Source organism: Oncorhynchus nerka, linkage group LG3 (genome assembly GCF_034236695.1).
Source record: "Oncorhynchus nerka isolate Pitt River linkage group LG3, Oner_Uvic_2.0, whole genome shotgun sequence".
In the NCBI taxonomy this organism is placed as follows: Eukaryota; Metazoa; Chordata; class Actinopteri; order Salmoniformes; family Salmonidae; genus Oncorhynchus; species Oncorhynchus nerka.
The window spans coordinates 61,165,644-61,179,563 of record NC_088398.1 but is presented as its reverse complement, the minus strand read 5'-3'; the positions used below and the strand labels follow the sequence as shown (position 1 = coordinate 61,179,563).

General features: G+C 44.0%; 1 protein-coding gene across 1 annotated transcript in view; it reads left to right on the top strand.

Moving 5' to 3' along the window:
* Positions 1-13,920, top strand: part of LOC115116502 (ephrin type-A receptor 6-like) — a 299,058-nt gene that overhangs the window by 269,905 nt on the left and 15,233 nt on the right. Inside the window, exons 8-10 of the mRNA XM_065014150.1 lie at positions 4,240-4,527; positions 7,869-7,977; positions 13,025-13,095. Of these exons, the coding sequence (XP_064870222.1) occupies positions 4,240-4,527; positions 7,869-7,977; positions 13,025-13,095 (468 nt within the window). The remainder of the gene's footprint in view (positions 1-4,239; positions 4,528-7,868; positions 7,978-13,024; positions 13,096-13,920) is intronic.

Here is a 13,920-nt window from a genome sequence, read left to right as displayed (position 1 = left end):
TTGAAGCATGGAAGTGGTGTGATAATGTGGGAGTGCTTTGCTGGTGACACTGTCAGTGATTTATTTAGAATTCAAGGCACACTTAACCAGCATGGCTACCACAGCATTCTGCAGCGATACGCCATCCTATCTGGTTTGGGCTTAGTGGGACTATCATTTGCTTTTCAACAGGACAATGACCCAACACATCTCCAGGCTTTTAAGGGCTATTTGACCAAGAAGGAGTGATGTAGTTCTGGATCAGATGACCTGGCCTCCACAATCACCCAACTTCAACCCAATTGAGATGGTTTGTGATGAGTTGGACCGCAGAGTGAAGGAAAAGCAGCCAACCAGTGCTTAGCATATGTGGGAACTCCTTCAAGACTGTTGGAAAAGCATTCCAGGTGAAACTGGTTGAGAGAATGCCAAGAGTGTGCAAAGCTGTCATCAAGGCAAAGGGTGACTGACTACTTTGAAGAATCTAAAATATATTTGTTTAACACCTTTTGGTTACTACATGATTCCATATGTGTTGTTTCATAGTTTTGAAGTCCTCGCTATTATTCTACAATGTATAAAAGTAAAATTAAATAAACACCTTTGAATGAGTAGGTGTGTCCAAACTTTTGGCTGGTCCTGTATATAGGGAAGCAGCCTCTAAGGTGCAGGGTTACGTAACTGGGTGGAAGCCGGCTAGTGATGGCTATTTAACAGTCTGATTGCCTTGAGATAAAAGCTTTTTATTAGTCTCTCGGTCCCAGCTTTGATGCACCTGTACTGACCTTGCCTTCTGGATGATAGTGGGGTGAACAGGCAGTGGCTCAGGTGGTTGATGTCCTTCATTTTATTTTTGGCCTTCCTGTGACATCGGGTGCTCTATGTGTCCTGGAGGGCAGGTAGCTTCAAATCAAATCAAACTGTATTTGCCACATGCGCCAAATACAACAAGTGTAGACTTTGACGCGTCATAGTTTGTAGCATCCGCGCCATAGTTTGCCCCTGGTGATGCGTTGTGCAGACCTCACTACCCTCTGGAGAGCCCTGCGGTTGCGGATGGTGCAGTTGCCGTACCAGGCGGTGATTCAGCCCAACAGGATGCTCTCAATGGTGCATCTGTAGAAGTTTCTGAGGGTTTTAGGGGCCTAGCCAAATGTCTTCAGCCTCCTGAGGTTGAAGAGGCGCTGTTGTGCCTTCTTCACCACGCTGTCTGTGTGGGTGGACCATTTCAGATCGTCAGTGATGTGTACGCCGAGGAACTTGAAACTTTCCACCTTCTCCACTGCGGTCCTGAATCCCAGAGCATATATCAGTCTATACGAGCAAAACAGTCTTGTAGCCTCACGTCTGCTTCATCGGACCTCTTCCATATTGAGCCCGTAACTGGTTCTTCCTGTTTGAGCTTTTGTTTGTAAACAGGAAGCAGGAGGATATAGTCGCGGTTTGATTTGCCGAAGGGAGAGTGGGCTTTGTATGTGTTTCTTTGGGTAGAATAAAAGTGGTATAGTGTTTTAGCTCCCCTAGTGGCATAGGAGACGTGTTTGTAGAAGTGAGTGAGGAATCTATATTCCTTAAAGAAATTAGATAAATTCTTCTCTCTTCAATTCCACCTTCATTTTGAAAACATGTTCAGAGCTGCTTTGCACATAAATTTCAATATACATTTTCAATAAACAAAATGTTGGCTTCATCCCATCACAAAAAGAAATGTAGTGCATGAGGAAGGATAAGAGTATTTTTCCCTATGTCTGGTGTGAATTAGAATGAATATCCTGGAAGCTACTATACATTAGGTGCTATATTGAGAGCTAACATATTATGTTAGTTGTTTCTTCTCAGGGTTGCTTTCTATGTTGTATCTGCCAACTCTGTTGGCCACCGTACCCTGCCATGAGCATAACCGTGTGCTCCAGCTTAAATCTTCTAAACAAATATGTTGTGTGTGTTACATGGTGCTCTGCAGCAGTAGGAGTGTGATTGTAATCATGCGGGCTGGGGAGATTGTATTTATGCTGTGTTTATTGTTCCCTATCAGAGGCCAATATGCTAGCAGCAGATGCTGGCCCCCTGACTGAGCTAGATGCTACAGCAGTTAAACTCTGGTCGCTTTGTGTGTGTGTGTGTGTGTGTGTGTGTGTGTGTGTGTGTGTGTGTGTGTGTGTGTGTGTGTGTGTGTGTGTGTGTGTGTGTGTGTGTGTGTGTGTGTGTGTCACTTACAGCAAAACTAAACTAGTTTGGACAGAGTCATTTGCTCACTTAGATTTTATTTATCTACAGATTTGTGGGTGATAACACCCCATTGAGATAAATCAGCTAATATACAAGGGACAACAATAACACACACACAGACACACCAAGCAAACAGCAACAATGTGAGATGTAATATCTAATAATACTGTGAAATAATAATTGTCATCTGTGTGTATGTGTTACTGTGGGTGTTATGAGAAGTGATATTATTTTGAGAGAGAGGAGAGAGAGACAAAATGCCCTTTCGGCTGACTCATTATGCTAAATAACTCGGCTAATTTCAATCAGCCATGATATTATGTTGTTGTTCCATTTTAACTATCATTTGGCAAGATTTACTCACATTTAAAAGGTTATTATGTTCCTCATTATTATGAACAAACCAAGCATTGAAATAGATCAGGAGGCAGAATTAGCTTCAGCTCACAAAACTAAACTGCCTGCTGGAAATGCCACTGTGTCATGAAGTTGATATTACTATAGTAAACATCCACCAGTCAAGTTACTGATGGGGCTGAAATAAATGTAGGAGTTTTAAGCATTAAGCACATTAAATGGAGACAGGAAGCAGGAAGGGACGAAAGAGAGAGGGAAGGGGTAGGGATGAGGGAGGCTCCAAGCTGGCCTGAGCTCTCCTTATCAGCCCTGTGGCAGTGGGTCTCTCAGCACTACTCCAGCCCTGCCTAACACAGCATATACCACAGCTGCAGCCCTGCATTCTACACACCAACCCCATACAGTCCAGCCATAAACCTCTGCTCAGCCCGCAAGACCCAGGACCAGACAGCACCACCTTCACTTGACCTCCAGTCAGCCCAGGGCCTGAATCCTGTAGAGGAGCAGGAAGGAGATGGAGAGGGCTTCCCTCTCACAGAGAAGACCAGCAGGGTTTAGGATTAAGATTAAGCCTTTCTGTTGGCTTTGTTGATAACTGTAGTTATTATTATACATTATCTGGCCTTTCTGAGTTTGTTGTGTTGCTTGACTCAACCTTCATTTATTATTCCAAATGAATGTGAGGTCAGTTATAGACAGACGCAATAACCAAATGAATGTGAGGTCAGTTATAGACAGACTCGTTAACCAAATGAATGTGAGGTCAGTTATAGACAGACTCGTTAACCAAATGAATGTTAAGTCAGTAAAGTGGTTTGGTATTTGATTTCCTTTCTTCCATCATCATCTTCACGTGACTGTAGAGCACCATTTCCCCTCCATTCAAACTTTCCCATTGCGTTTGTTTAGGCCTAATCTCCTAACCACTAGAAACATGTTGAGTGGTGTACAGCATTTGTAGCCACTAATGTCTAGTTGATTAGGCCTACATGTTGCATTGATTGGACTATTTTGATTGATGTTGATTGGCTATTTAAGAATGTTAGGACAGGAACTCATGTCCTGTACCTATTGGACATCATCATGCTGCCGTCATCTATCACCTCCCTTGACCATGAGACACGGTACCCTGGTACAAACACAAATAGAACATGTTCAACATCTATTTTGAAGGGTTTTAATAATACCGGTATGTATGTAGATAAATTTTAGCCAACTCTTTACCGCGTTGAGTTAATGAGATATTAATTAGTGAGAGGCTGATATCACCTGTTGACTGCTGTAGTAAAGCCCTGGGCCAATATTTACACAGAACTAATGTAGTCAGCACACGGCTAATATGATTTAAATAAACACAGCTAACTAACCGCTCCTCCGTGGTAGACCTGATGTCACTGAAGGATCCATAGATGACAGTAAAACCCTTAGCACTGTAACTGTGGTCTAAATAATTATGGTAGATGATATATATTTTATATTAATTTATAGATGATTGAGCATGGATGCTCCAGGCTTTTACTGGGAAAGCAAAGCCTTTCATGTGAAATGATGAAACATATTCATTATGCTTAAGCATATAATCAGAAGCTAGTGTCAGCCTTCCATCTCTAATGAGATTAAATGTTAGTAGTTGAACCCGTGACCTCTAACGATCTCTCCAATCGGCCCCTCCAGGTCCCTTTATGGTGGGCGTGCTGAAGAAGGACTGGGCATCTCAGAACAGCATTGCCCTGTCGTGGCTGGAGCCAGAACAGACCTCCCTCCTGGTGGTCGACTATGAGGTCAAGTACTACGAGAAGGAACATGAGGAGTTGAGCTACTCGTCGACGCGGACCAAAGCCCCCAGTGTGGTCATCACAGGGTTAAAGCCCTCCACCTGCTACGTCTTCAGCCTGAGAACACGCACCTCCTCTGGACACAGCGCCTACAGCCCCAAATGCGAGTATGAGACCACGGACGACAGTAAGTACCTCTTAACTCCCTCTGTGTCTGTTTCATGACACATAACACTTAACCCTTGACCCCAAACACTTAACCCTAGATGTAATCAATTAAAACAGCAATACATGAACTCGTCAATGTGCTGGTGATGTTGGTTGTATTTCTATTGACTTTTAGAGAGGCTTTAATTTCCTCCCTCACAGTGATCATGCTGTATTCTAACAGAGCCAGACCTGTGTTTGTTTTTCTGTCCTGATGACAGTTCTTGTCAGGGTTCTCACTGTAATTTGACTGTACCAGGTCTTCTATATATTTTAGCAGACGTATTTTAGAAGAGGTGCTAGAACTCAAGCAGTAGAAATATGTACCGGCCCACTCTAACTGCTGATCTGGTCTCTTGACCTCTCCTCTTTTCTCCCTGTCCTCTCATCTATCCAGCTGAAGAGCTTTCTTTATCTAATGGATCAGATAGTCCTGGCCTGACTTTGTTCTGCCCTTTTATCTAGGAGAAAATACCCTCCTCTCCCTCCCCTTTCCTGCACTCTCTTCCCTCTTTCACCTTTATCCCTCGCTTCCTGCTTCTACCTTGTCTCTCCCTACCTGCTCTGCCTCTCCTTCCATCTCTACCCATCCCTGTCATCTTCCCTCTCCTCCCTATATACGGTCATTACGGCCCTTTAGATTCCCCATTTTCAGACACATACACACACACGCTCACCTCGGTCCCATTAGTGCAGCATTAATCAGGCCCGTCTGGTTACTTAAGGCTTCAGAGTGTGTGTTAAACAGTATGTGAATCCTTGGTCAGGAGAACGGTCCTGTAAAGCCATCTACCCCTCAGATCAGCTGTTCCTCTCTTCACGTCTGACTGGCAATTCCCTCTGTCTAGACCCATCCCCAGCTACACACACATACATTCTCACACACATACACACATGCTCCGACCCTCATACAACCACGCATAGACACACACTTTCAATGATATTCCCTCGAAAGTCACATACAAACACGCACACACACGCTCACAGCTCTCTCTCTCCCTCTCTCTCCCTCTCTCTCTCTCTCTCTCTCCCTCTCTCTCTCTCTCTCCCTCTCTCTCTCTCTCTCTCTCTCTCTCTCATATTTGGGTCTGCTTTGGGGGCCACACATCCTGATCTCCAATTCATATTCATTAAGTTTGAAATATTGTAGAAATAAGTTTGCTAATAGCCATCATCTTTCAATTATTATGTGGGATTTGTTAGTCCTGTAAAGAGACGGAGAGAAGGGAAAATCATGAATATCAAATGGGGCCAATTTAGGCAAATGATCAGAGACTAAATCACAATTTCTTGAATGATTAATATTAATTAAATGTCACCAAGCATGTAAATTATTCCTTCTAAAAGATGGTTGTTTTTCAGACAAAGAGTTCAACAATCTCTCCATATTGAATTCAAGTCAGTTAATACTAACAATTTATATTATTACTAATAAAAGTGCTTTTTGTTGGAACCGATTCACGGAACAGAACCAAAATCCAAAAAATATATATATATTTTGAGGAACAGAACCAGAAACGAAAACGAAAGTGATCTATACTGTTCCGGAACAGAACCGTTATTTTAAAAGCATGGGAACCAGTTAATAACATTATTTTACGTTCCAGACTTTTTTTTCCAGTCCCACAAAAAAAACTAAACAAAGCACCTATGTAAAGCCCTCACTGTCACTCAGAAACTTATTTCAGTGTCTGCCTGTCTGTGAACTGAAAATATTTGCCAGTGTGTGTAGGATATCTGCCCCTCCCCTCCCTCCAGAGCATGCATAGTCTACTGCAGCTACTGACATTATAGGCGTGATTCAGAAATTAGGGAGAGAGATTTTTAAGTAGAGAAGAATGGATTAACTTTTTCAAGCCTTAAATTAAGGATACTATAGTTATCACGTTTCACATTCGATTCATTAACTACAAAAAGGTAAGACGTGTTTTTACTTTACTTCTGGTGCCGCTCTGCACACACAAGCTTGTTAGCTAGCTAGCTTGTTAACTAGCTGTGGGCTTGCTCTCATTATGTGTTATGCAATGGAACTGAGAGTCATGGTCAAGGGCTAGCTCTGGTCCAACGTTAGTTAAGCCAAGTTTAAAGACATTCAAAGTTCCTTCATAGAAGCCACTCCAAGGTATAAATCTCTTGGCCTAATTCAGATAATGCATGTCATAACAACAAGATGCCCAGCGGATCATGCCCAGCGCTCTCCTCACCTGAAAGTTTTCAGCCGCATCTCACACCTTGTCTGTCACCTTGTCTGTCCAATGCATGTACATAGCTTTCCCGCTCCATAGCAAGCTGCTCTGTTCATTAGTAAAGTAATTTAACGTTGAGCGAAATATAAAAAAATATTAATATCAAAGGGTTAGAAAGAAACAATATAAACCATTACTTTTTTTTGGTTCGAACCAGTTCAAAACTTTATTTTTCTGGTCAGAACAGTGAAACGAAACTAATAAAATATTTGTTCTGTTCAGAATGAAATGCTTTTAGAAAAATAAAAATAAATAGTTGTGTAATTAAATTGTCTTGGGCCTCCCGGGTGGCGCAGTGGTCTAAGGCACTGCATCGCAGTGTTAGCTGTGCAACCAGAGACTCTGGGTTCGAGCCCAGGCTCTGTCGCAACCGGCCACGACCGGGAGGTCCATGGGGCGACACACAATTGGCCCAGCATTGTCCGGGTTAGGGAGGGCTTGGCCGGTAGGGATATTCTTGTCTCATTGCGCACTAGTGACTCCTGTGGTGGGCCGGGTGCAGTGCATGCTGACCAGGTTGCTAGGTGCACGGTGTTTCCTCCGACACATTGGTGCGGTTGGCTTCCGGGTTGGATGAGCGCTGTGTTAAGAAGCAGTGCGGCTTGGTTGGGTTGTATTTTGGAGGACGCATGGCTCTTGACCTTCGTCTCTCCCGAGCCCGTACGGGAGTTGTAGCGATGAGATAAGATAGTAACTACTAACAATTGGATACCACGTAATTGTGGAGAAAAAGGGGGTACAATTATTATTATTTTTAAATAAAAAATTGTCTTGCAAAAACATTTCTGACTTAATCATATGAATCTATATAGTCTTTGATGTCACCTCTCTACAAGGGATATGGCTGTATGTGTGCTCTCAAGCAATACTGCCTGGATACAGCCCTTAGCCGTGGTATATATTTTGTTATACCCTTGCATTCAGTCAATCAGTATTCAGGGCTCCAACCACCCAATTTATAATTTATAATATACCACAGATTTCAGCCGATTCACATCCAGAACGCAAACTACCCCGTTTAGAATTGTAAATCACCAATCAATATACAATCAATTAATTTGTTCCCTCCCTGTAGCGTCGGACATGGCTTCAGACCAGGGACAAGTGTTGGTGATCGTCACGGCAGCCGTGGGCGGCTTCACTCTCCTCATCATCCTCACCCTCTTCTTCCTCATCACCGGACGGTAAGATGAATACACACACACACACACACACACACACACACAGATTTCCTGGGGACTTGGGAGATGTCCCAAGGGACTAATAGGTCATCAGACAACAGCCAGCACCACAGACAACAACCAGCACCGCAGACAACAACCAGCACCACAGACAACAACCAGCACCACAGACAACAACCAGCACCACAGACAACAGCCAGCACCACAGACAACAACCAGTACCACAAACAACAGTCAGCACCACAGACAACAGTCAGCACCACAGACAGGACTGAATGAGAATTCAGCACCATGGACAGCAATAAATGTGGACAGCTCCCTCTTTACTGAGAGACCTACATACAGTAATACAACTGTATTGGGCATTGCACACTGAAAAGTACAACAGTTATAAAAGTACTTAAAGAACAGTTAAATGTAGGATGTTTCGGTGTGTGATGAAACCTTTGAGATGGCCTTTCAATCTGTGTAGGTGTGAGCCTCTCTCTCTCTCTGTTCTATCTGTTCTGAAAAGCTTGTATGTGGAGAGAACTGAGACACTGTGAACAGAGACGTAGCTTCAAACAAGAACCAGTTAAAAGCAACTCTGCATGTTCCTGTCCCTCTCTATCCTCATGTATACAGTGCCTTCGGAAAGTGTTCAGACCCCCTGACTTTTTCCACATTTTGTTACATTACAGCCTTATTCTCAACAAAAAAAATGTTTTAATCCTCAGCAATCTACACACAACACCCCATAATGACAAAGTGAAAAACAGTTTTTTAGACATTTTTGCACATTTGAACAAAAAATACAAAACAGAAATACCTTATTTACATAAGTATTCAGACCCTTTGCTATAAGACTCGAAATTGAGCTCATGTGCATCCTGTTTCCATTGATCACCCTTGAGATATTTCTCCAACTTGATTGGAGTCCACCTGTGGTAAATTCAATTGATTGGACATGATTTGGAAATGCACACACCTGTCTATATAAGGTCCCACAGTTGACAGTGCATGTCAGAGCAAAAACCAAGCCATGAGGTCGAAGGAATTGTTTGTAGAGCTCTGAGCCAGAATTCTATTGTGGCACAGATCTGGGGAAGGGTATCAAAACAATTCTGCAGCATTGAAGCTCCGCCATCAAACTGAGCAATCGGGGGAGAAGGGCCTTGTTCAGGGAGGTGACCAAGAACCCGATGGTCACTCTGGCAGAGCTCTAGAGTTCCTCTGTGGAGATAGGAGAATCTTCCAGAAGTACAACCATCTTTGCAGCACTCCACCAATCAGGCCTTTATGGTAAAGTAGCCAGACGGAAGGCACATAACAGCCCTCTTGGAGTTTGCCAAAAGCCACCTGAAGACTCTCAGACCATGAGAAACAAGATTGTTTGGTCTGATGAACCAAGATTGAACACTTTGGCCTGAATGCCAAGCGTCGCGTCTGGTGGGAACCTGGCACCATCCCTACGGTGAAGCATGTGGGTGGCAGCATCATGCTGTGGGGATGTTTTTCAGTGGCAGTGACTGGGAGACTAGTCAGGATTGAGACAAAGATGAATGCAGCAAAGTACAGAGAGATCCTTGATGAAAACCTGTTGCAGAGTGCTCAGGACCTTAGACTGGGACGAAGATTCACCTTCCAACAGGACAACGACCATAACCACACAGCCAAGACAACGCAGGAGTTGCTTCAGGACAAGTCTCTGAATGTCCTTGAGTGGCCCAGCCAGAGACCGGACTTGAACATCTCTGGAGAGCCCTGACAATAGCTGTGCAGCAGCGCTCCCCTGACCTGACAAATCTTGAGAGGATCTGCAGAGAAGAATAGGAGAAACTCCAAATACAGGTGTGCCAAGCTAGAAGACTCAAGGCTGTAATGGCTGCCAAAGGTGCTTCAACAAAGTACTGAGTAAAGGGTCTGAATACTTTAGTGGGGCAAAAAAGTATTTAGTCAACCACCAATTGTGCAAGTTCTCCCACTTAAAAAGATGAGAGAGGCCTGTAATTTTCATCATAGGTACACTTCAACTATGACAGACAAAATTAGAAAAAAAATCCAGAAAATCACATTGTAGGATTTTTAATGAATTTATTTGCAAATTATGGTGGAAAATAATTATTTGGTCACCTACAAACAAGCAAGATTTCTGGCTCTCACAGACCTGTAACTTCTTCTTTAAGAGGCTCCCCTGTCCTCCACTCATTACCTGTATTACTGGCACCTGTTTGAACTTGTTATCAGTATATATCAGTTTTTATTAAATAAATTAGCAAACATTTCTAAAAACCTGTTTTTGCTTTGTCATTATGTGGTATTGTGTGTAGATTGGTGAGGGGGGAAATGATTGAATACATTTTTGCATAAGGCTGTAATTTATTAAATAGTTTTTTCCCCTCACCAATTGAATGTGGTAAAAAGTCAAGGGGTCTGAATACTTTCCAAAGGCACTGTAGATCTGTGTATGTATATGTGACCATCTGGCCTGTGTAGGAGTGGGTTTATCTCTGTACTTTACAGCCTTCATACAACCTACTCTAAACACACACTGCTGCTCTCCACTTCATCTTCAGGGTTATCTTTCAACACTCTCATCCCGCTCTCCTTTCTCGCCTCTCTCTCGTCTTTTTCCTTTCATCCTCTTATCCCTCTCTCCTCCGCTCATCATCTCCAGCACCACCCCAACATCAACATATGTGACAATGTCACGTTTGTTGGTTTTGTAGTGAAAAATACGGAGGAAGATAAGAGTTTCCAATGACATCATCGGTGTGCATCCTGTGATTTGAACCAATTATGAGTTGGCATTGGCTACTAACTGAGTTGATTATGATTTTTTACTACAAACCATTGGAACACGCCCTTTTCACATACTCCGTGTTGATGTGGTGCTGGAGAGGATGAATATGAAATTTCACTTTCAGCATGTAGTAATGACTCAGTGGATATTAGGGGAGAGAGGATGTTGAATTACATTGACTTTTAGATTAAAGGCAGGATTTGATATTGAGAGGTGGGTAGGTGTGCTTGTGTGTTCCTGAATATCCTCGTAAAGCCTCAGAGCCGCAACACTATCCTTTACCCTGCTTTCCGAGGACACCTTTAAGAGCGGGCCTCTGTCTTTTTGTGTGTGTGTGTATTCAGCCTTTGTGTGTGTGTGTCTTTGTGTGTCTGTGTGTGCCTTCTTTTCAGCAGCAAGACATGAAAGCCAGTGAGTCAGTGATAGAGTGGTGCTGGACTGGTCTGATGAAGGACAGGATTGTAGCTTTAATCAACACACTGACCCCATCACTGGAGGGCTACTGGCATTACACAAATCCTCCTCTCCTGTTCTCTCATCTTGTCTGTTCTCGTCCTACTCTGCTCCTCTTCTATCTTCTCCTCCTCTTCTCCCTATAACCCTCTCCCTCTCTTCTGCTCCTCTATCTTCGTTGCTATCTCTTCTCTGTCAGTGTCCAGGCCTCAGACCTCACACAGCAGGATCCCAACCTGGCAACCCACTGATATCCAGCGCTCTGATCTGGCTAACTGGAAACCACAGTCACTCACAAACACACACACATACACACACACACACACCAACATGCAGGCTTGTGCACTCCCACACTGACCCCTCCCCGCTCAGTAATGAGTGTGCTGATTGCTTTGGCCTCTGACTCATTCCAATCAGCGTCATTTAAACCTTCTTAATGTCAGACTCATGGACAATGGAGAACTTTCACTTTTCAACTTTAAAAAATTGGCTAACCAAGCCCCTGACCCTCTCCTCCCCTCTACTCCCCTCTCCTCCTCTCTACTCCTCTCTCCTCCCCTCTACTCCCTCTCTCCTCCTCTCTCCTCCCCCTCTCCTCCTCTCTCCTCCCCTCTACTCCCCTCACCTCTCCTCTCTCCTCCCCTCTCCTCCTCTCTCCTCCCCTCTACTCCCCTCACCTCTCCTCTCTCCTCCCCTCTCCTCCTCTCTCCTCCTCTCTCCTCCTATCTCCTCCTCTCTCATCCCCTCTCCTCCTCTCCTCCTCTCTCCTCCCCTGTCCTCCTCTCTCTGCTCCTCATCCAGGTGAAATCTGTCAGTTCCTGTCTGTCACTCTGCCAACACCAGCTGACAAGCTGTCTCTCACTAATACCACACACACACACACACACACACACACACACACACACACACACACTCAAACACACCTCAGCCTCATTAGTGTGTGTGTGTGTGTGTGTGTGTGTGTGTGTGTGTGTGTTTCTCTCCATGTATTTGTCTCACTATCTGTTTCTCTCTTCTCTTTTATGGAGCACTCAGACTGGTGCCAGCACTGACTTCCTCTTCTGTCTCTATCACTTTCTAGTTCTCCCCTACTCGGCCGAGGGGCATGGTGGCCACAGCTACATCCTCTGTGTGTCTGTTAATAGTCACCTAATTATCTAATCACCACTATAGATAAACCTTACCTCTCTCTCACTCTCTCCCTCCCTCCCCTTCTCTCTCTCTCCCTCTCCCTCTCCCTCTCCCCTCCTCTCTCTCTCTCTTTCTCTCTTCCCCTTCTCTATCTCTCTCTCTCTCTCTCTCTCCATCTCTCTCTCTCTCTCTCTCTCTCCTGTAGATCTGTAGACAAGATGTTAATTACTTCCTGTTCCTCCAGCATGATAAAGCTAATGAAGTTGACTGGCTGGTGTGTGAACCTGTGATCTTCTCCACGCTGTGTGTGTGTGTTTGGCTTGTGTGTGAGGAGAGGCTGTTTAAAAGAGAGTGGTGTTTGAGCTAAGAGGGGGCTATGAATAGCTCAGCCCATCTGGCAGAGTGTGAGTGTGTTAGGAGCGGTGATTAACCAATGCATACACACCCAAACACATTAAAACACACATGACTGCGCTGGCGAATCCAACGTATAAATAAAAATGTGTTGATCAAAGTTTCTCTGGTGAAAAAATTGTCACACCACTCTACAAGCCATCCCTGGCACACAGATAAAAGACCAAGTTTGGTTTAGTTCATCTCTCTATGGACAAGGTGAACTCCTTCAGTTTTAGCATTTAGCATAACCTTGTTCCTTGTAACAGAATGTGTCATTGTGTCTCCCAGGTGTCAGTGGTACATCAAATCCAAGATGAGCTCAGAGGAGAAGAGGAGGACCAACTATCAGAGTGGACATGGTAGGACTTCTCTTTCTGTGTCGGTTTCTTTTCTCCTTCTCTACTTGTCTTCTCTCCATCTCTCTCTTTCTGTCACAGACTCACATCACTTCTCTAAATTGTATCAATTCGAGGTGTACAGACAAATTGAATATGATTATTTCAGCCTTCTGTGAGTTTGTGTGTTGAAAGATGAAGATAAACTGTGGCGAGACTTAAAGCTTAAAATAGATTTTCCACGCAAACACTTTACGTTATTGAGCTTCTCTGTCCATTTCATGCTAAAGAGAACTACCCTGGAGAGAAACGTTGTGTGGACGATTTGCATACAATCAATTCTAACCATGTCTGCCATTTCCAAGCCTCTATTCGTTTAGATGTGAATGTGGATGAAGTGTGTCCCTAACCCCTGGCCGTAGCAGGCTTTGAGAGATTGGTAACACCCCTCTCTCAGTTTTACACTACAGACAGAGAGCAAGAGGGAGGGAGAGGGGGGGAGGGATGTCAGAAGGAGTGATACATAGGCACCTTTAAACATATCCACAGAACAAAACGCTCTGAAACACCACCTATCCCTCTCTCTCATTCTCTCTCTTTCTCTCTCTTTCGCTCTCCCTCCCTCCTCTCCTGCATACTTCTTTCCTCTTCAAAATCCATTTGAAGTCCTCTATGTGTCCTGCCTTTTGGCTGAATCTAGTTACAGCTCTTTCTCTCTCCACCTCCACTGTTTTATCCCTGTGATGAGAGGGGGGGATAGAGAGGGAAAGGGTAAGAAGGGTTAAGGCGGGGTGATGCATGAAGAGAAAGGTGCAGATAGACAAAAAGGGAAATGACTCGGAAGGAGAT